At 39.2% G+C, this 22,006-nt stretch overlaps 4 protein-coding genes across 4 annotated transcripts; 1 reads left to right on the plus strand and 3 right to left on the minus strand.

Annotated features, from left to right (window-relative positions):
- Positions 1-692: 692 nt before the first annotated feature.
- On the minus strand, positions 693-4,810 carry LOC113639030 (pleckstrin homology domain-containing family S member 1-like). The gene is made up of 11 exons (XM_027140668.2): positions 4,733-4,810; positions 3,895-3,933; positions 3,706-3,806; positions 3,492-3,610; positions 2,880-3,014; positions 2,648-2,711; positions 2,444-2,533; positions 2,167-2,283; positions 1,953-2,053; positions 1,225-1,300; positions 693-1,090 (listed from the first exon to the last, which is right to left on the minus strand). Exons 1-11 carry the CDS (start codon positions 4,773-4,775, stop codon positions 1,082-1,084), a joined length of 894 nt encoding a protein of 297 aa, XP_026996469.2. The 5' UTR covers positions 4,776-4,810; the 3' UTR covers positions 693-1,081.
- Positions 4,811-5,920: 1,110 nt separating this feature from the next.
- On the minus strand, positions 5,921-8,264 carry LOC113639032 (pleckstrin homology domain-containing family S member 1-like). Its single transcript, XM_027140671.2, has 8 exons — positions 7,825-8,264; positions 7,630-7,700; positions 7,397-7,518; positions 7,162-7,296; positions 6,770-6,845; positions 6,587-6,643; positions 6,429-6,493; positions 5,921-6,294 (listed from the first exon to the last, which is right to left on the minus strand). Exons 1-8 carry the CDS (start codon positions 7,832-7,834, stop codon positions 6,291-6,293), a joined length of 540 nt encoding a protein of 179 aa, XP_026996472.1. The 5' UTR covers positions 7,835-8,264; the 3' UTR covers positions 5,921-6,290.
- Positions 8,265-8,904: 640 nt separating this feature from the next.
- Positions 8,905-11,861, plus strand: si:ch211-28p3.4 (zinc-binding protein A33). Its single transcript, XM_027140355.2, has 6 exons — positions 8,905-9,223; positions 9,326-9,421; positions 9,530-9,763; positions 9,886-9,905; positions 10,135-10,277; positions 10,419-11,861. Exons 1-6 carry the CDS (start codon positions 9,191-9,193, stop codon positions 10,994-10,996), a joined length of 1,104 nt encoding a protein of 367 aa, XP_026996156.2. The 5' UTR covers positions 8,905-9,190; the 3' UTR covers positions 10,997-11,861.
- LOC113638890 (caspase-7-like) lies at positions 11,526-22,006 on the minus strand. The gene is made up of 6 exons (XM_047817330.1): positions 21,882-22,006; positions 16,070-16,221; positions 15,775-15,903; positions 14,400-14,575; positions 13,179-13,317; positions 11,526-12,185 (listed from the first exon to the last, which is right to left on the minus strand). Exons 1-6 carry the CDS (start codon positions 21,980-21,982, stop codon positions 11,959-11,961), a joined length of 924 nt encoding a protein of 307 aa, XP_047673286.1. The 5' UTR covers positions 21,983-22,006; the 3' UTR covers positions 11,526-11,958.

A 22,006-nucleotide genomic window follows, 5' to 3' on the forward strand; every position in this document is an offset into this window, starting at 1 on the left:
CAAAGTACTGAGTTTTTTGTGTCTTGACATCTGTCTCTGTTTTGGATTTCAATTAGGAATTTGATTAAGATAAACATGCCTGTTAGTGTTGTCCAACCTGCTTTGACTATTGACCAAAATCTGTGCAGAATGTTAGGTAAGAGCACAGACATGTAGTTCAACAATAACAACAACAACATCATCAAAATGTCCCTTTTTTTAAAAAAAAAAAAAAAGGAGATAATGTATGTAATTAATATGTCATTAATGTTCACATAAAAATAAAACAGCACCCCAATAAAAAAAGTGGGATCAGTTAGTGGGATCCAGCAAGACTAGTGCATCTTTACCAGAGGATAAGTCCTGGTAGAAAGGAGCTTTTTGTTTTTGTAAAATTGTTTTAAAAAACTTATTACTAATCTAAATTGTAGACAAAATTACAATATTTAAGAAAATAAAAAATCTCTTTGTATGTTGTTTAATTTGTCAGTAATAAGGAAAGATGTTCTACCAGCATGAACAGCTAAGTCTTTTTGGTCAGAGTGAGTATCAGACAGCCCAGTGGTGACAGCAGGTCTTAATTATATTACAGATTAATGCACAAACTCATTAACTAATGCCATCACTTGAAATGCAGACACTGAGACCACTGAATATGAGACAAGTTATATTTTATTAAATGAATTTTAATATAAACCTGACAATATCAATCTTATCCTAATACATTTCATTTCAGTTTTTTATTTAGGCTTTAATTATTTTCATTATACACATGATTATACCTTGGCCCTCTTTTTTTTCTTTATGCTTTAATTATTTTCATCTTACACACAATCCTGGGCCCTCTATAGAAAGACACTTATGTACATGAGGATATTTCGTAGTCTAACATTGGAAGAAGACTAACAATTTTTCATTTACATATTTGATTGAGAATTTATTATCATTATTAATTCTGCTGTAACCATCTAGAAGAAGAGGTCTTTATTACTGGCACACATACATTACAGCAGAATTCTTTTTCTTTACATATCCTAGCTTAACCATTTGAGCCATCCAGTGGGAATATTGTCCACTGGGCCTCTTCATGGGAAACCTTTCTTCAGCTTATCTTCAAAACAGACCAAGCAGAAAGTAAAGGTGAGAATATATTGAACTTGAATTAACAAACTAATTAATTATTGAATTAATAAACTAATAAATTAACCACCTCTTCCGATGTAACTGTACATGGTGCCTACTTACTTCTCTTTCATGCTGTTCGTCTTTGGTTGTGAGTCTGAACTTGCATTTATTCTGAGCCTGTCTCATTATCTCTGTCCTGTGCATGGACATGAAAACATGTTATTCACATTAAATACACTCACTATACTCACAGCACTATGCATAAGATTAGTATAGATATTATATCGTTATATATATAACTAAATAGAGAAACATTTTTTTTGCCTTTATACCACAGCATTACTGTTTAATGGTCAGAAGGTTTTTTTTTATTTTTAAGTCATTTCACACATTTTAAAGTCTCCAGTGTCAAAAACCTTCATGCCTTATTATAACATTTTTAACATCTTACTAACAATTAGGAAAATGAATGTTTATAGGTATAAGGTAATTGATTAAGTAACTGTTTTTAACCTGTTTCACAAACGGAATAGATATAATGTGCCATTATTAGAAGCAAAAATTGCATTATATTCTTATATTATCTATGGGATCAAAAAAGTATCTACTGTAAATCTCTCTCTCTCTCTCTCTCTCTCTCTCTCCCTCTCTCTCTCTCTCTCTCCCTCACACACACACACTCTCTCGCTCGCTCGCTCGCTCTCTCTCCTTTGTTGATTTTCTAAAACCTTTTCTATAAACCTTTATTCCCTAAGGTTTTATTTCTTATGTAGCAATTTTTGCTTTTATTTTTTATTTTTGGAAATAGACTATAACATAATATAAGAAAAGGAAAGAGAGAAACTTACACACATTTCATGTCCATGTAGTCGCTTTCTTCTGGTTCACTTTCTTGGTTTATCTTTATTTCATCTTCCTCATCGTCATCAGAGTCATCACTTTCCTGAGGCTTTAGATAAGATCTGAATGACTTTGTGATTTTATGTAAATAATGATTTTCTGTAAATGTTGTGGGTAGTTGTGTGTTCAAGGTGAGGGTGTGAGGTGGGTGGGTGAACCTACTTGTGATAGTGTCTTCGTGTAATTCTTTGGATAATCATAGTGAGAGTACAGAGCGTTAAATGACTCAGGGGCAGACTGTCTTGTTGGAAGAGATGATGGAACCGATTCAGTTTTATTCTGTTAAGAGAAGCAACATGTCCATCAAAAAAATAAATATGAAATTCACACTAATATATGTAGTATATTATATGTGCCTGAATGGGGAGAGACCCATGTATCAGAAACCAGAAACTGATTGACAAAAGGCATTATTATGATCCTGTTGGTGGTTACTCACCTGTTCTTGGTCTTCAGACCATTGTGGATCACGATACAAACCTGAAGGCTCAGATATTGACCTACATTTCCCGAATGTATTCCTGATTTCCTATTAAACAAGAAATCAATTCTAATTATCAATCCATACAATGTATTTTTCATAATTCATGAAAATGATTTTTACTCAAAGAATTGTAGACTTCATATCTTATTTGGACAGTACCTCTGATTTGGGCATTGTGTTCAATGCCTTAAACATTGCATTAAACCAGTCTTCCACCATGTCACTGCAGAGAGTATTCAAAAAAATCTCTGTTAGTGAAGGTACTGATTTATTTTTTCACACATCAAAAGCTCACCATTACAAGACTTTTTATACATCTGTTTTTTTCAGCATTCACAAATTTAATGCACTTTGATAAGCTTTTGGATCGCTGCCATGGATCATGACCAACCTGTTTTCTCCAACAAGGAAATATTCTCTCTCTGGCACCCTCATGTACAGAACACAGGATGCAGAGCATTTAAAGTTCCTTTGTATCCACGAGCAAATTGGATGTGATTCTGCATGCTGGAATAGCAGTAAAACCCTGAATGCAAAAAAAGAAAAATGTCAAGACTTTGCAATACTAATAGAACAATCATACATATTCTTAATGTTATAAATATTTTACTCACATACCCCTGAATATGTTACATTAAATAATCTTTAATATTCAGAAAAATATTCCAAAAGATGTTACAGTATATCTGCTTTGACCTGGTCTTCTTTTGGTATTTCATGTTTCATACACACTGTATCATCATCATCCGATTACAATTTGCTATAATCTACTCACATATTTAAGGGACTCCACTATATGAGGCAAATGTGAGTTGTATTTTTATTTATAACTTTATAAGTAAATTTTAAATGACAAGAAACCCAAATATCAAGGTGTCAATTTAATTAACAGATCTAATAATGGCACAGATATGTTGTAATAATACTGCAGTTTTGAAATCTAAATTTGCAAAAATGTTGTTTGATTAAGAATATTTTATTGAGTACATGCTTATATACATACTCATAAAGGTTGATTTGTCCTAGGGGTTTGTCTCTTTTATTTTTGTCCCTGAAGAATTTCAGCTCGTACAGATTTCCAGGGGTCTTGCTCAGCACAAAGTACCTCCTCTTCCATGATTTCTGCAGTTCACAAAAGCAAGAAGTCACACAGAAATGTTGTTACAGAAAAAAAGATTGATTCCTATTTAAATAAGGACTTATTTTAAGTAGTATACCAAAAAATTGAAATGGGTGTGAGACGGTGACTTGTACAGGTATCCAGAGTGCACCTCTTCCATGTTGTCAGGGACGAGGTAAAACCTGGAATTTGGACTTGCTAGATGAGAAATATATGGAATAATGCTCAGAGTTTGTACACAACATTAATGTGTTAAGTTAAACATTTATTTATGAGGCAGACATACTTGAGTTCTTCAGCTTGCTGAACATTTTAGTAAGATTTCCTGAAATAAAAACCACTCCTGTTATTTAATATGCGGTGATGCATATCAGCTCATTCACAGTGTGTTAAATTTACTACAAACTATTGCAAAAAGGAAGCAAACTGAAACAAGGTTATTACACAGGAAAATTACAAATTAACTATTTATCTATAAATACCTTGTTATTTAATTATCTATTCATAATTATATCCTCATTATTATTATTATTATTATTATTATTATTATTATTATTATTATTATTATTATTATTATTATTATTATTATTATTATTATTATTATCATCATCATTATTATTATTATAGCAATAATAATAATGATGATGATGATAATAATAATAATAATAATAATAATAATAATAATAATAATTAAAATAATAATAACAATAAAAATATTATTAATAACAAAAATAATTATTATTATTATTTTTATTATTATTATTATTATTATTATTATTATTATTATTTTTATTATTATCATCATCATCATTATTATTATTATAGCAATAATAATAATAATGATGATGATAATAATAATAATAATAATAATAATAATAATAATAATAATAATAAAAAGAAGAAGAAGAAGAAGAAGAATCTAAACAAAAAGGTGAATAAATGATAATAATGAATAATGAAAATCTGTAGCATAAACAAAACATCACAGTCATATATATTTACACACATACATATAAAAATTTACCCAATTAAAAGACATAAATCAACACTGAATTGCATTTCTTCAGTAATCTAATGTAACGTTCAGTATCTTACGTTCAGTAATTAAGAATTTGAAGCTTTACCTGAAGCAGAAACTGACCGTCTTCTGCACCAATCTAAGTACATTCATCAAATGACTCTGAACAGAAGCACAAGGAATTTAATTACAGCTTGTGAGATCATTAATGGGTAGGGTCAGTCTTTTTCAGGAAGCAGTCTCTCCAGATAAAAATGTAATGTTTATATTCATTTAAGATTTTGTGTTAAGCTCTATACAACATTTCTTCATTCAGTGTTCTCATATACTTGCCTTTTATTTGAATTGGTCTGTGGCCATGTATTAATAAACTCTTTTTGCAGCTCTTGAATGATGGCAGGAGGAAGTTAGTTACCAAAATAAATAATGGCTTGGGAGTTCCTTGATGAATTTCATCGCTTATATAACCTTATATATACGTTTTTTTTTAAATTTTATATAGCTTCATTTACCTGCACCTCTCAGCTCAACATTTCTAATTATAAAGATAGTTCTGCAACTATGCAATTGTGTCTTCAAATTGATTATTAATATGCATCACTTCGTATTTGTATGTGGACCCATTAATCATTTAATTATACACAGGAGACCTCGTCCCTCTTCTTAGCACATGTCCATGATCAGTGTTGCTCTTTATTTTACTTGTCTCGATAGTCTAGTGTGTATAATGTCACCTGTGTATAAGACATTCTGAGCTCTGCATACAAAAGTCTACTAATCTAATTCCTTTCTCCTGACTCAGCTGCAAATTTGATTAAGATAAACATGCCTAGTGTTGTCCAGCCTGCTTTGACTATTGACAAAAATCAGAACGTTAGGTAAGAGCAAAGATATGTAGTTCAACAACAACAACAACAACAACAACAACATCAAAATGTCCTTTAAAAAAAAAGGAGATCACGTATGTGATTATTATGTTATTAATGTTCAGATAAAAATAAAACATCACCCCAATAAAAAAGTGGGATCAGTTAGTGGGATCCGGCAAGACAAGTGCATCTTTACCAGAGGATAAGTCCTGGTAGAAAGATTTAAAACAATTTAAAATTGTTTTCAAAAAATTATTACTAATCTAAATTGTAGACAAAATTACAATATTTAGGAAAAAAAAAAAACTCTAAGTATGTTGTTTAATTTGTCTAACTAATACCATCACTTCAAATGCAGACACTGAGACCACTGAATATGAGACAAGTTATATTTTATTTAATGAATTTTAATATAAACCTGACAAATATCAATCTTATCCTAATACATTTCATTTCATGATTATACCTTGGCCCTCTTTTTTTATTTATGCTTTAATTATTTTCATCTTACACACGATCCTGGGCCCTCTATAGAAAGACACTTATGTACATGAGGATATTTCGTAGTCTAACATTGGAAGAAGACTAACAATTTTTCACTTACATATTTGATTGAAAATTTATTATCATTATTAATTCTGCTGTAACCATCTAGAAGAAGAGGTCTTTATTATTGGCACACATACATTACAGCAGAATTCTTTTTCTTTGAATATCCTATAGTAGCTTAACCATTTGAGCCATCTATTGGGAATATTGTCCACTGGGCCTCTTCATGGGAAACCTTTCTTCAGCTTATCTTCAAAACAGACCAAGCAGAAAGTAAAGGTGAGAATATATTGATCTTGAATTAACAAACTAATTAATTATTGAATTAATAAACTAATAAATTAACCACCACTTCCGATGTAAGTGTACATGGTGCCTACTTACTTCTCTTTCATGCTGTTCGTCTTTGGTTGTGAGTCTGAACTTGCATCTAATTTCCACTCAACCCTCTAAAACCACAGTCATGACATTATGTTAAACTACATTATACTTTCATGGAGGTAACAACTACAAAGCATTTATAATGAAAAGAATAAACACACCTGGTCTGTAATTACTGAATACGGAGGTGCACTTATGTCTCTGATTCCCCTGGCTTCCTAAATTGCACAAATTGTACAAAGATAATAATTGCCCATTATTGCCTTCATATGCATTATGTGTATAGCACATTGTTAAACTAAAAACACAACAAGACTGTTTTTTAAAGTGCAGTGGATCTTTACCATAAGCTCAAGCTGCTTGTGAGGACGATTATACATAGCCTCATACAAGGCACTGAACCACCTTTCAATCTCTGAACTGAAGAAAGAAATTATGCAGAAAAAATATATAGATAGTGCATGATATAATATATTTAGATATTCCTGCCTAATATAACACTTTTGAATACTGAAGGCTTCCGAATACTGTTCTGTGAACTTGACTTCAAACTCATTTATTCATATGAAACAAATACTCTTTAAAATATAATTAGCCAATAAATGTTTAATATAAATGAGGTTTTAATCACTTGAAACACTTGATTCAGTTGAACTGGTGCAAGCTCTTTTAGACCACATTTGATTCTGAGCTTTCCCATTTGTTTCTAATTCTAAAAACCTCCATCAAACCATACCTGGTTTCTCCAATGAGAAAATAGTCTCTGTCTGCCACTTTCAGAAAAAGAACACAAGAGGGAGAGCATCTGAAATTCTCATGGACCCATTTCCACATAGAATGGTTCTCAGGATTCAGAAACATCCACGAGACCCTGCAAGACAGCAAGGTTCAAAACCCATTTGTACTTAAAGCTATTAACTTTCAACTCTTGCTGATTCTCAGAATATTTTTGATAGGAAAGCTGAACATACTGAGACAAATCAATGGCTCCAAGTGGTTCACTCTCCTTCATTTCTTCATTTTTAAAATAATCAAGATGGCATGTAGTTTTATTTTCCTTCACAAGAACAAAATACCTTCGCTTCCATGATTTCTGCAATGTTAGTATATTATGGCAAAAAGAGATTAGATAGTAACCTTTTAATAATATAAAGTTTAAAAATCCCACAATTACATGCTTTCTAAAGAACTCAAGAAAATTAACCTGAATTTTAAACTGAGACGCTTTAGGGGACTTATGCAGATAACCAGCACATAACTCCTCCTTTTCTCCACCTACAGTACAGTATAAGAAATGATTCAGCATGATTTACCATGAGAAAGTTACTGCATCTTCAGCCAGCAAAGGCAAAAAAATGTACCTAATTTATATTTCTATTTAATTTAAATTTATACTTACTTAATGCCATTTCGAGTTCTGTAGAACAATGTGATGCTGTTGTTTTTTGTGTTGTGGATGGCTGAGAAACATCAGAATTATCTAGAGGGAGCTTTGTGACATTAAAATTCCTGAAAATGATTTCCTGGTTTCCAGAAAAATGCAGAAAATGCTGCTTTACCGGACGCAGCTGGTCATTACTGTTGTGAACATCCACACTGGGGAAGAGATAGAAGAGTGTTTGGTAAGATTAAACCGACACTCTGATGACAGAGGATTAAAAAAAAACCTCCCCATGTTTTGGTTAAACATTCTACCACATTCTACATTATCAAAGTTATATCACCACAGGGTATTTTTTACAGAGCTATGCTTCCTTGTTTTATGAAATCTGATCTCGTGCTGTTTCAGTGCTTGGCAGATTTGGAATTGCAAAGCATCAGTGTTGTGCACAGGAGAGAGCAGTGAGGGAACCAGCAGTGTTACCGGACACCTGTTCGACCTTTAATGACCCCCTGCCATAATTTCCGGACATCTTATAAATGTCTATTGTCAGTCAAACATCTATAAACATGATGGCACACATCAGGTCAGTGTATCTTGATCTTGCTTCCCTGCACTTGTTTAGAATGCTGGCTGAGTTTCTGGACTTCAGCTCCCTCCTTTCTTCTCTTCTTCCATTCTTACACACACAATGTTCCCACCAATGTTTACGCCATTCACAAGAGCCCTAAAGGTCAGGGCCACAGGCTATTTTCAGAAAAAACCTGCACTTGACTGACGACAAATTGGCAGTTACTCAAGAATGAGTCAAACACACACACACACACACACACACACACACACACACACACACACACACACACACACACACACACACACACACACACACACACACACACATATGCATGAAGACATTTATAAATACAGATACAATTACTTATCAAGCTCATTTACAACAACCAACAATTTATGACTCCTGATTTGCATCTGTTCTCACATATACATAAAGTATCATGAAAGGGCTTTGGCATAAATAACAGATATAAATAGAGCTGTTTGGCTGATGATCACTTATTTAAAGGAAGAATAATTGAACAGCAGTATTCAGAGTAGCTTGTTCTTTCTACAACACTTAAAACTAATATGTGACCAGATTTACGAACCTCAGTGACAGAAATTAAATATTTCCCAGGACGCAAGGAGCAAGGACAGTGGGTTTCATAATGTACACCACAAAACCCAACCCCCTGCCAGCACTGGAATATAAAAGCTGGAGGCAAGGGGCTTTTGATGAGGAATTGCTTGCTGGCATATTAGGAGAAGGGAAGATTCAAGATTAGACCATTTTTGTGGAGCACCTTTTTTCTGGACCTTGTGGAGCTGAATGTTTATTGGCGCTATGAAAACTCCAGCTCAGGTAAAAGTGTTACTCAGCTGTATATTCTGTCAAAAAGATTAAGTCAGAATGAAAACTAGTTTCAGTGCACAAGCTTTAGTGTCTTAACATTTTTCATTTAAGGAAAATCCTGAAAAACAGCAGGAGCATTTGAAAAAGCAAAGGGACATTCTTGCTTACCGAATGAAAAAACTGTCAGCAAAGCAAGAGCATTTCATTGTAAGTCAGAAACTTACAGTTTTGTTTCATATGAATAATGATTTGTTCTTAAGAAAAAAACAAAACATTTTGATATATTCTTTATATGGTTCTGGTTTACTATCTCAGAAAAAGACTGCAGAACTGAAAGAAAAGATCCGAAAGAAGTATGAAGACATGAAGAGAGTGCTGGATGAGGACCTGCGAATCACAATGTGCCAGCTAGACATGGAGCAGGAGGCTATGGAGAGAACCACTGAGGAGAAGATAGAAAAGTGCTTCCAACTAATGCAGGACATGGAAGAGCAGCTGTCTGAGACTGTCAAACAGCTGAACCAGGACAAAGCACATGACTTAGACCTGGTACTGCCTGAAAAGGGGTTATACTAAAGCAACTCTTAGAATGTTAGAATGTGTTTTTGTTTTCTTCCAGCAAAGTCAAATTCTTGATATGTTTTTTTTGTTTTTGTTTTTTTTTTGTGCAGATTGCAGAAACAGATAGAAGGTACTGTATGTACACAATGGGTTATTAACATGTAAAAACAAATTGCCCAGTTAATGTGAGGTGTGATTATGTAAGAAAATGATTGAAATGAAAGATAGCAATGAAATTCCTGGTGCACTTTCTCAGAAGAGAAAAGACTTCATTATATTCATCCACGTTCTCACAGAGCTTTACAATTCTCACCCTAATCAATGAATCTTTTTCATTTTCTCAATCTGCTCTCTTGCAGGCTAAAGGAGACTTTGAAGATGACGGATCCAGAGTGTATCCAAATGGACGAGTTTAAGAATGAGCAGTTGCTATGTTTAACTATTAATTTACTCCTGTTCATCCGCTCACAGGTTCCTGTCACCAAGAAACTCTTCCAGAGCTGTGAGACTTCCATCTATCATGTATTCTTCTTCAAGCTATACCAAGTGCTAAAGCTTTTAATGCTTTAGGGCTGTAATTTTGTATTTTGTTGGTACTGTATATTGCAATGATTTTTTTTGTTGTCTTGTCTTCCTGTCTCAGATGCCCAAGAGGTGGTTCTGAACCCTGATTCTGCTCATCCGAAACTTATCATTTCGCCAGCAGGAGACTCAGTTACATACACAGACACCTGGCAGGAAGTTCCAGAAAACCGGTCCCGCTTTGATACCACCCTGAACGTTATAAGTCAAGAGGGTTTTAAAGAAGACCGCAATTACTGGGAGGCGCAGGTTAGTGGCAAAACCTACTGGGAGCTGGGACTCACCTATCCCAGCATCCCCAGGAAAGGTCGTGAGGAGCAATGCTGGCTGGGGCGTGGACCCGAGTCCTGGTGTGTGGAATACTTTAATGGTGATTACACAGCCTGGCACAATGGGGTTCCCCATGAGCTCACCCATTTAACTGGGAGGAAATTCCAACGTATCGGGGTCTTCTCCAGCTCGTATGGAGGTCTTGTTTGTTTCCTTGGCTCAGACACCATGACCCCACTCCATAGCTTTTGTGTAGGCACATTTACAGATGCACTTCATCAAGCTGTCTGCCCTGGTCATGACAACCAAGGGACCAACTGGAAACCACTGCTGATCTGTGATGCCTCCAGGTCTGCGCCAACTCTGTGATCGGTAAATCTGAGACGGCAGAGACGGCAGGGCTGAATAAACTCAATAAAAACAGCCTTGTACAGTATAACAGTGGGATTGAATGATGTAAAATATAGACAAAAATAATTACATCACACACAAAGCAGTATTTATGATTAGTACAGCAGAATGCTTAAATATATTATTTTAGATGTTTTAAAACGGAACATTTCATATACAGTATGTACTGAAGACAATATAAAATATAAAATCAATCAAGCACAACTTTCATACAATAAGTGCTGTTTTTATAGACTGTTGTGTGTAGGTGTTCAGATCCATGCACATTTGTTGTCATTCACAAATAGAAACAGTAAGATACAAAAATAATAGTTTTATTGTTATTTAAATGCTTTAAAGTCACTCCAAAACCCACTGATGATATTGTACCGACCCCATATTTTATTGATATTGTCCCTTGTGTGCTTTATGTTTATAGTTTTAATACTAATTATAGTCCACACTGTCTCTAAAAAATTCACATAACCATTTAATCAAAGAATAAATGATAAAAGAAGAAATAGAAAATGCTTATATAGGCTAAAATTCCACAAAACCTAACATGAATATTTCACACCGCTGTGGACAAAGAACAGCAATATTAATGTTCAAAAAATAAGAGATAAATAATGAACAGTAACATGCTACTAAAGATCCACTCTTCTGAAGAATCTATTAAGCGTCCAGAATAAAGTCAGAAAGAAACTGCTATCCCACACAAACCCTAACTGTAGCTGTGTCTGGATCATCCCTGAATATTGAGACCACGTGGTCACATCCTGTCAGTAAATCAGCCTAGCTTTGACTGTGATGTGAAAATGTGTGCTACCAAACATACTTGAAACTGAAAAAGAAAAAGAAAAGAAAACAGAATAAAATACATGTAAGTAAAAAAAAATAGAAATCAAAGACCTTTAAGTAACTCTGTGGTAGTGTAGTTATCAGTTAAAATAAAGCTCTTTGGTCAGCATAGAGACAACACAGGGAATCTGCTTCTTCTCACTGAAGCGTGAATCTTCAGACCAGGACTCAAAGTTGTTTGCCACCATGTAGTTGACACGTGTGAGGATCTGCAAGATTTCCAGTTGTTTGCCAGACTCGTTGAGGACGTTACAAAGAGCTTGGATGAACCAAGAGCCCCGGCCCGGGTTCCTCCATGAGTAGTAACCTGAACGAGAAATGTACCACTGTATCAGGCAGCACCTGATGCACATACAGTACAGGGAAACACTATTAACTATGTCAGGAGTTTGGATGGCTCACTGCCAGACAACCTGAGGGCAGTCTGGCAGGTGTTTCCTCATCACATACTTTGATGTGTTTGTGGACGTTACTTCCCCCTCACCTGTCTTGTTTCCCGCCATCGCATCTGTTCCTGGTTAACCTTGATTAAATATCCTATATATCTTTGTCTTTGTGTTTTGTAAGATCATTGTTATTATCGCTACTGTTATTACGTTCATGATTGTCATTATGTAACCTTCATGTATTTTTGTCTATGTTATCGTCTTGTCCGTGTTGTATTTTGATTTCCATGATTTATGTAAGTGGTGTACCGTTTCATGTTTAGTTTATTACAAAAGTCTTCGTACTGGATTCCTGTGTTTGGGGAGTGAACGGTAGCTCTGATGACAGAGATTAAGGTTGAACGCTCTGGAACGTTACAAACTGCTATCATAATTGATAAAGAAAAACAGATGATAGTTGATACGGTGAAGGTTTCTATCAGTGTTAAAGAGAGATTTGTGTCATGGGAAAGACTTCAAGACTTTACACTTTGGAGTTTGCCACTAAACCTGACAACCTGACAAACTTTTTGTCGAACTAAAAGGAGAAAAAGAAGAGACTAGTGAGAGAACAATTATTTATAGCTGTAAGTGATAACAGGAAATAAATAGGCTTAAAGACATTCCACAAGATTAAATGTAACTACAGGTGGATTAAAATATATGAAATAGCTTGACTGTTGAATGACTGTGGTCTAAAAAGAAAGTCTGTTATTGGAAAATAAGCATCCACAGCCCCAACACTGCATATTATCCTACAATAGAAATCCCTGATTTATAAATAAAACACAAAGAGTACCCTCACTTTTCTGCATTTGTCTGGTATAAGAAATTTAGTGGTGAACAACACCCCTGCAATTAAGATCATATGTTACCTGGAACAGTGGAGTATGCAAACAAGAAGTCTGCCTCCACTGGGATTTTGTGTCTGGGGCTCGCATCTGTTTCTAGAACATCATGAGGTGTTCCTGAGTCAGTCTGTATACCATCATCAAACTCTGAACCTCGACAGGCCTGTGAGAATAATTCATTATTACCCTCCACAAGCAGACAAGAAAGACTTAGCAAGGTAAGTGACCATGCTGAATGAACAAAAACTGTGTATATACATATGGGTAGTTGACGTGACATGGCTTTTTCACTGTCACAGAAGATAAAACATAATTTATTTCACATTTTCATAATTTAAAATACTGTAAATGGTTAAACATTTTCTTGTTTTATATGAATTTGTTGTTTTAATACCCAAGTTATTGGTAGTTTTTTTAGAACTTTGAGCCAAATCTCAAAATTGTCCTATGGTGTGACGGTAGACAACATTATTTCATAAATATTACATTTTATAAATAAAGAAAATAATGTTTAAAAATCTTAATGAACACTCCTGGCATAATTGTGCAAGTGTCTATTTCACTAAGTGGCCATCACTTTTCATATACATACATTTCTAAAAGTGTAGGAATTTCATAAAGTTTGTCACAGAAAAAAATGTCCTTTGGTGTTATGCAAAAACCTAATTTTACTTTGGGCAATATCATGGACAACTACATTTAATTGAAAGACCCCACTCAAGGTCATGTGACTGAAGACCCCTATGAAGGCCATGAGAAGTGCACAAGGTAAGTATTTCTCTCAGAATTGTTTAAATATTTAACTATGTTTTAAGACCACTGAAGTTCTTAAGTTTTTTTGTCCTTTGGTGTGACACCATTCATCTATTCATGGTGAAAATGATTCTAATTAGTACTTTCATGTAAAATAAATATCACTTTAAGAAAATAATGTTTTAATAATGTGAACAATTCTGTCTCAAGTATTTATTTTATGTTATTTAATATAATTTCTTCGTACTTTTTAAATGTCACACCATATGACACATTTACAGTATTGTTGAGTGAAAAAGTGAAAAAAATATGTGAAGTCATTGACAAAATTAGTGACCAGTACTATTTTCTGAAACTGCAGTTTTCATACTCCACAAATATATGTATTTTTTCTTAAAAAGTTATGCTTTCCAAAAAAAAAGTACTTTTTCTTGGTCATTTGTCAACTACCCATATATCATTTCATGGAGGTACTTTTCCATTTTCTTTTACCTGGATGAAGAAAAGCTTGGGTTTGCCCACAAGACTCTTGCACATGTCTCCTCTGAAGAGGAAGGTAATGTCTTTGATGGGCATGGCCCCGTCCGTTCCATATATCATGCCCTCTTCTCCATGGCTTAGCAAAATGCAGGCAAAGCAGGAACTGTCGGTGTGATCCTCTTCCGACACTGACACACACAAACACACACACACACACACACACACACACACACACACACACACACACACACTTTAGTGGTTCTAGATAACAAAAGAAACAGCAACTAGATTTGTAAAGTTCGTCGTAACAAACTTTGATGTTGGCTTTGACGGTGCAAGTATTCGCAAAAGCCGGTGCATTTTGGAGGCGAGTGGACAGAAAGACTGAAAGCTACTGGACCGCTAGGGTGCCAATACTTTTGGAGGTGAGCGGACATGAGCATGTGACGTGACCAGAATACCCGTGGGGCAGTTCCCCTCATTGTGCTTTTGTGTTTTGATATGTCACATGTCCATGTTGTGCAATTTTTTTATTTCGCTTGTTTTGGGGGCGGGGCTACATCTGACATCACGTGGTGTCGAGTGACATCACTAGAATATCCGGTGGAGTGCTAATACTTTTGGCAAAAAGTGGCTACTGAGGGTTTGGACATTTCATGTCAATACTGCAATTATGGGATTCTACTTATTATTATACTGTATAGAACAGTACATGCAATTCTTAATGTTGGATGTATTGCGTGTGTGAGAGCTTAGAGGAATTTTCGGAATTCCCCATTCAAGTCTATGGGATGTTCGATCGTCGACTACAGGAAAACCGAAAATTCCGTCAGAACTCCAAAATAAAAACTTCGTCCGGAGTAACGTCCTAAAGAACCTGTCCCAGTTCGGTGTAAATCGCTCGAAAACTTGCCGAGTTATAAACCTCAAAAGTTTATAATGGAAGTCTATGGGAAAACAGTCCACTTTGAGCTTCCGTACCGGGAATGCTGGAATTCCGATCGCTTAGAAAAGTAATAGCAACAAACTTCAGACAAGGTTCTACGACATATCCGAATTTGGTGCATGTGGCTCAAAAGACCTAGGTCACATTTTTTTAAATACATTTTTGGCCAATAAAAAAAAAAAAAAAAATAATAATAATAATAATAATAATAATAAGCCTAGAACGGAAATCACAATGTTGGCTTCTACAAAGCCAACATAATAATGATAATCTGCTTTTCACAGTGTAGGTTAGAGGTATCCGAATGTTGTACTATGTTGATCTACAACTGTTCAAAAGGACAACCTTATATAACATACAATGAATCATGATTTGTTTTACACCCTAAAAATAAAAATATGTTTCAACAGAACAAGTCTTTTAACTGTTTGAATAACTCACCTTTTTTCAGTATCTTCGTCATTTTTTCACAGGACTGGTCATTGTAGATGCAAACTTCAAAACCAAGGTTTTTAAAGCATTTTAACAGTTCTCCTGCATCTTGATCTGTGCCATTACGTACATTCATCCCTTAAACCCACACAATGAAATCTCTATTAGGTTTTTTGTGCATAGCTGTACTTAACATATTCATACCACTATTCATTTTATTATTATAAGGTTTTTATTTATAACAATATTGAATAAAAATATTGCAAATTTATTAAACTTTGTAATAGATTTGAAGAAGATCTACCTGTATCATCATTAAAGTTCTTATTGTTGATGATGACACATTTTCCTACTCGCTTGTGGTTCCTTATATATTGGCACATTGGAGAAACGATGCGGTAGCGGTACTCAGAGGACGATTCCTTTTCCGACACCTTTTCATCCTTGTTCTTCTTGCTATGAATATGGAAACAACAGAAAATATTTATTTACTGCGATGGCAAACATTTATCAGTTTAACTGTGATCATACTACACAAATACACAAAAGACTAAAGAATGCGCTAATAAGTTCCCTTTCAATGTTAAAATGGGAAATTAACCCAGCAGTACTCAGCCTAAAAAAGCCACATCCGTCACATAAGATTATATAACAAATAAAAACACAAGAGCACTAAAAGGATTAACACCAACAGAAAACATATAGCTATAACTATTAAAACATGTCAAATACTAAGCAAGCATAATGTTAAATCTATATTCAATCTGAGTATTTTACACACCACTAACAGATTTCCAAACATCCATCTGGCAGGCCTCGTTAGCCCCTGCACACACAATATAAGCAAGTTTGCTGGAAGAGCCTAGTCAGCCAATCAGCCAACCACAACAAACACGGTCCCCAACACACCCTGTAGAGTCTCTCAACTGATATGCCATGTGATTCCCTCACACACAGACACGATAAGCTGATTTTCAGCCGGCATAAAAGCAAACTTACCTGGGTTCATCATTTAGCACTGAGGTACTCTGCATTGAACCGGCCTCAAAAGTGACCTCTTCTGTTTAATTTTTTTCCTCGGCACGTGGTGGATGCTAGGATCCTGGCATGCTCTGTACTCAATAACGAGTTGAGTAGTGACCGTGCTGGCCAGGAAAGGTGCACACTTACCTGAGTCAGCAGCCACACCACCCCCCAGAGCTTTCTACAGGCCCATTCAGCTATGCTGCTGAGGTCATGCAGGGCACCACTGACCTTCAGCTGACTGGCACACAATGCAGCTATGGGGCTACAGACCAGATCATCTACTCTACTGTATGTACAGAGCTATTATTTCTACATAAAATACAGAAATTGTCATATAAGGAGCTTGAAGCACAAAAAATTATCCAATGAATCATGTGCCACAAATAAAAAGCTGCAAATGCAATATAGAGTATATTATATACCCACCATCCTTCATTCACTGCTAATATCATTATAAAAAATACACATAAAGATGTTGATCACACAAATATCCAAATGTTCTGTAGCTTGCAATTAACATCTAAGTACCAAATTGGGCAACTTTATTGGGCAGGTTGTAAGTGATCAATTTAATCAAGATGACTGTTATGCCACCTAGTGGACAAAATACTCCTTAACATGTATATCATGTCTAACACTGTGTTGTTCAGGAAAGAGTCGACCTTTTGAACAGGCTAAAGAGAGAAAGGGTTTTATGAGAGATTTGTTGTTCCCTTTCGGAACTCGAGCTGCGCTGAAACGCTATGGGAACGCCCTCTGAACCACGTGTGTAATCTGACCAATAGGCTTTGGAACGTGACGTCATCGGCGGGTGACGTCGCGTAAACAGGAAGCTACAAATGGCTGCGAGATGGACAAGACGCTAGCTTCTGCTCGTTCAGGTAAGCGCTGTTTTCTGATACTGTGTTTTTCTGATCGAGTGATGGCTAGCAGACAGAACTTCCGAAAGTGTGTTTTTCCGTGTCCCCGTTTTATTACCGGGAAGGATTCGCACGATCGATGTGTTGTTTGCTTGGGAGTGGAGCATGCACAATCGGCTCTCGAGGGAGTCGATTGCTCGCATTGCAGCCGCATGGCTATGCGCACGCTTCGCTCCCTGAGAGCGCTCTTCGAGAAGAGTGCTCTCCCTCGCCGGCTCCGTTCACGCTCTTGCCGAGGCAAAGCCGCGCCGGCGCTCATGGGGCTCGCAGGCCGATTTAGCAGCGGGATTGGAGGCGGATGAGTCCTCTTCAGCCTCGTCTGCTGAATCGAGCTCCGGCTCTCGCGGAGAAGCAGGCCCGATGGCTGCTTCTTCTCCCGGTGCGAGCAGCGCGGCATTACATGTCTCTCCCTCCGAGGAAGGAGAGCTGATGGATGCTAGCGATCCCGTGGGCTCCTCACAGCCTGTGCTGTATGAGGAGCTCCTCGAGGTCGTGACACGAGCCGTAGCCAAACTGGATTTAGATTGGCCGGTGGAGCAGCAGAAGCAGCGCACACCCAGTAAGCTGGATGAGCATTTCCTGCGCCCTGTGTCACTTCCTCGGCGCCGGAGCCTGCCATTTTTTCCCGATCTGCACGCCGAGGTGTCCAAATTCTGGAAAACCCTGTACTCTACGCGCACTTCGCCTAGTCACTCCTCGCTTTACGCGAATGTGGTTGGGGCTAAGGCGTGTGGCTACGGGGCAAAGCCACGTGTGGAAGAGACGCTGGCTAGCTATCTCTCCCCTAACGTAGCATCGTTGCTAAAGGCTCCGGTTTTCCCTACTAAGCCGCTACGTGCTACGTCAGCCTTAGTAGGGAAGGCTTACGCGGCAGCAGGTCAGGCCGCGGGCTGCCTCCACACCATGGGTGTGTTGCAGGCATACCAGGCTGACCTGCTACGTGATTTGGATGAGTGACTTAGCTCCGGGACTGCTGATATTGAGGAGTTGCGTCGCACTGCCGACTTGGCTCTTCGGGCCATGAAGCACACGGCGCGGGCCGTTGGGCGGTCCATGGCGGCCCTGGTGGCCACAGAAAGGCATCTGTGGCTCACCTTGTCCGACCTCCCGGACAAGGATCGAGCTGTGCTACTGGACGCACCGATGGCTCCTCCTGGACTGTTTGGCGACGCTGTGACGGCGGTCGTACACAAGTTCCAGGAGTCTAAGAAGCAGTCGGCTGCGTTTCAGCAGTACCTCCCTCTGCGATCTCGTGGGGCTGTTCGGCGGCAGCCCCAGCCTGGTCCTTCCGGGCACCGCGAAGCCCAGAGACAGAGCGTGGCCACCCGATCTCCGCGGGCAGGGCCTAAGGGCTCAAGGCGATGCTCTAGGCCCAGGAAGGAGCAGGGTGACCTGAGGGTCACCCTCGCCTCCGACAAACGGGCAGTGGTGCGTAGATCCTGACGATCTACGGTTGGGGGGATGGGGCACGCCTCACGTGACGGTGCCCATCCCTCCCCTGCACCACCGGGGCGCTAGGCCGTTGGCTCTGCCACAGGATGTGCTTCAGAGCACGGCCCCCCTCCAGCGGGTACCTCCCTCCACTTCCGCCCAAAGTCTCTGTACGGATGGGGGAGGCCCGCCGCCTCTCAGGAGGTCTCAACGGCCGCAGTACGTGGTTCCGGCCGTTCGGGTCATGGAGGCCGGTCTGTCTGCCCTGCCACAAGATGTGCTTCAGGGCGCGGCTCCCCTCCAGCGGTTCGCTCCCTACCTTTCCACCCGAAGGTTCGTTGTGGAGGGGGAGGGTCCGCCGCCTCTCGCGAGGCACCATCAGCTGCAGGGCTTGGCCCCAGCTGCTCTGAGTGGGTCAGAGGCCAGCCCTGAGGGGCTGGTTCCCCTGAGGAACTTTCTGACAGCTTGGGAGGAGCTGCCAGGAGTCTCCTGGTGGGTCCTGCGGACCATAGAGGACGGCTACACAATTCAGTTCGCGTCCTCTCCTCCCCGTTTCAACGGGATTTGTCCCACCCTGGTGGGACCCGAGCAGGCTCTGGTCCTGGAACAAGAAGTGCACACACTCCTGAGGAAAGGAGCCATTGAGGTGGTCCCCCCCTAGGTTCGAGAGTCAGGCTTTTACAGCCCGTACTTCGTCGTTCCGAAGAAGGATGGCGGGTCGCGTCCCATTCTAGATCTATGCTCCTTAAACCGCTCTCTCAGGAGGCTCAGGTTCAGGATGCTCACCCTCAGGGAGGTCATGGCTCAGATCAGGTCAGGGGACTGGTTCGTCACAATAGATCTGGAAGACGCGTACTTTCACGTTTCCATCCTTCCTGCACACAGGAGGTTCCTGAGGTTTGCTTTTGGGGCGAAGCTTACCAATATCGAGTCCTCCCGTTCGGCCTAGCACTCTCGCCCCGCACCTTCACGAAATGCGTCAACGCAGCACTGACCCCGCTGCGGCTCCAGGGCATCCGCATTTTAAACTACCTCGATGACTGGCTGATTCTGGCTCAGTCGGAGTGCCAGGCATTGCGTCATCAAGATGTCGTCCTCACCTGCATGAAGGTGCTTGGGTTTCGGCTAAACGCCAGCAAAAGCGTGCTCTCTCCAGCACAGAGAACCACCTTTTTGGGCGTGATCTGGGACTCGGCCCGGATGCAGGCACGGTTGTCACCTGCTCGGGTCGAAGTCATCCTCACCTCAGTCAGGAGAGTGCGGGAAGGCCAGCCACTCACTGTGAAGCGGTTCCAGAGGCTGCTAGGGCTCATGGCTGCGGCGTCCAGCGTAATCCCGCTCGGCCTCCTGCACATGAGGCCCCTCCAGTGGTGGCTCCAGGGCAGGGGGTTTTCTCTTAGGGGAAACCCATATCGTTCCATCAAGGACTCGCGGCGTGCCCTTCGAGCCTTGGATGTTTGGAAAGACCGAACGTTTCTGTCGCGTGACGCTAACGACGGACGCCTCCCTCACGGGGTGGGGTGCGGTCATGAGTAGCCACTCTGCCCAAGGTCTGTGGAGCGCCCCACATCTCTCGTGGCACATAAATTGCCTGGAGATGATGGCAGTGTTTTTGGGGTTACAACAATTCCTCCCGGACCTGAGAGATCGCCATGTATTGGTCCGCATGGACAATACTGCGGTGGTCTCCTACATCAACCACCAAGGGGGCCTCCGATCTCGCCCTTTCTACAAGTTAGCACGGCGGTCCTCTTGTGTTCTCGAGACAGACTCCTCTCTTTGAGGGCCATTTATATCCCGGGACGGTTGAATGTCAGAGCAGATGCCCTGTCGAGGCGGGGGCCGAGGCCTGGGGAATGGCGTCTCCACCCCGAGGTGGTGGAGTTCATATAGCGGAGGTTCTACAGAGCCCAGGTGGAACTGTTTGCGACCCGGGAAACCTCGCACTGTCCCCTCTGGTCTAAGGAACGAGACGCTGCGTCTCCGTGCCACACTCCCTGCATCCCTGCGGCGCTTACCTTCTCTCACAGGAGCTAGCGTCTTGTCCATCTCGCAGCCATTTGTAGCTTCCTGTTTACGTGACGTCACCTGTTTACGTGACGTCCTGTTTACGTTCCAAAGCCTATTGGTCAGATTACACACGTGGTTCAGAGCGCGGTCACGCAGAGGGCGTTCCCATAGCGTTTCGACGCAGCGTCTCGTTCCTCAGGGAACTATGGTTACGGTCGTAACCTAGAGACGTTTTTGTACTTACTTTTATTTATTTATTTATTTATTTATTTTTGACAAAGACAATATCCTTAACTCCAAATGCACACACATTATATAAATACGGGAATTTATTATTTTGTTTAAACAAATAATCAAATTTGCACGTTTATGTTGTTTTGTAGGAATAAAAACGTCATCGGTTATAATAACAAAAAAAACAAACAAAACACTATTCGGTTTAGAAAAAAAGGAAATGAGTTGAGTGCGAGTCGAAACAATCGACTGAGCTGAGACAAATGATCCGACTCTGTGAATGAGCCGGAATTCATGTAACCTGACTTATAATGTTATCTTTTTTTCCATTTTCTTTTTTTTATGTTTCCAGTTTTGTTCTTACCCTCCAAAAAAAAATTAAATAAAAAAATTTAATTCTAAATAAAAATAGAGACAGTATTGACTCGTATTGCACCTTTTCGTTGGTCTGCCACTCCAAAACACCACAAGAAGAAGAAGACAGTATTGACTCACCCTCCAAAAAGCAGAAATCTTGCTTTACGGTCAGGCTTTGCATCTGTTTCGTCCCCACAAGCCCAGATCTCCTCCTCAGAGTCTCGCAAAGTTTCGTCCATTACAGTATATCTCTACTGCAGCAA

This window comes from Tachysurus fulvidraco, chromosome 8 (genome assembly GCF_022655615.1).
Source record: "Tachysurus fulvidraco isolate hzauxx_2018 chromosome 8, HZAU_PFXX_2.0, whole genome shotgun sequence".
In the NCBI taxonomy this organism is placed as follows: Eukaryota; Metazoa; Chordata; class Actinopteri; order Siluriformes; family Bagridae; genus Tachysurus; species Tachysurus fulvidraco.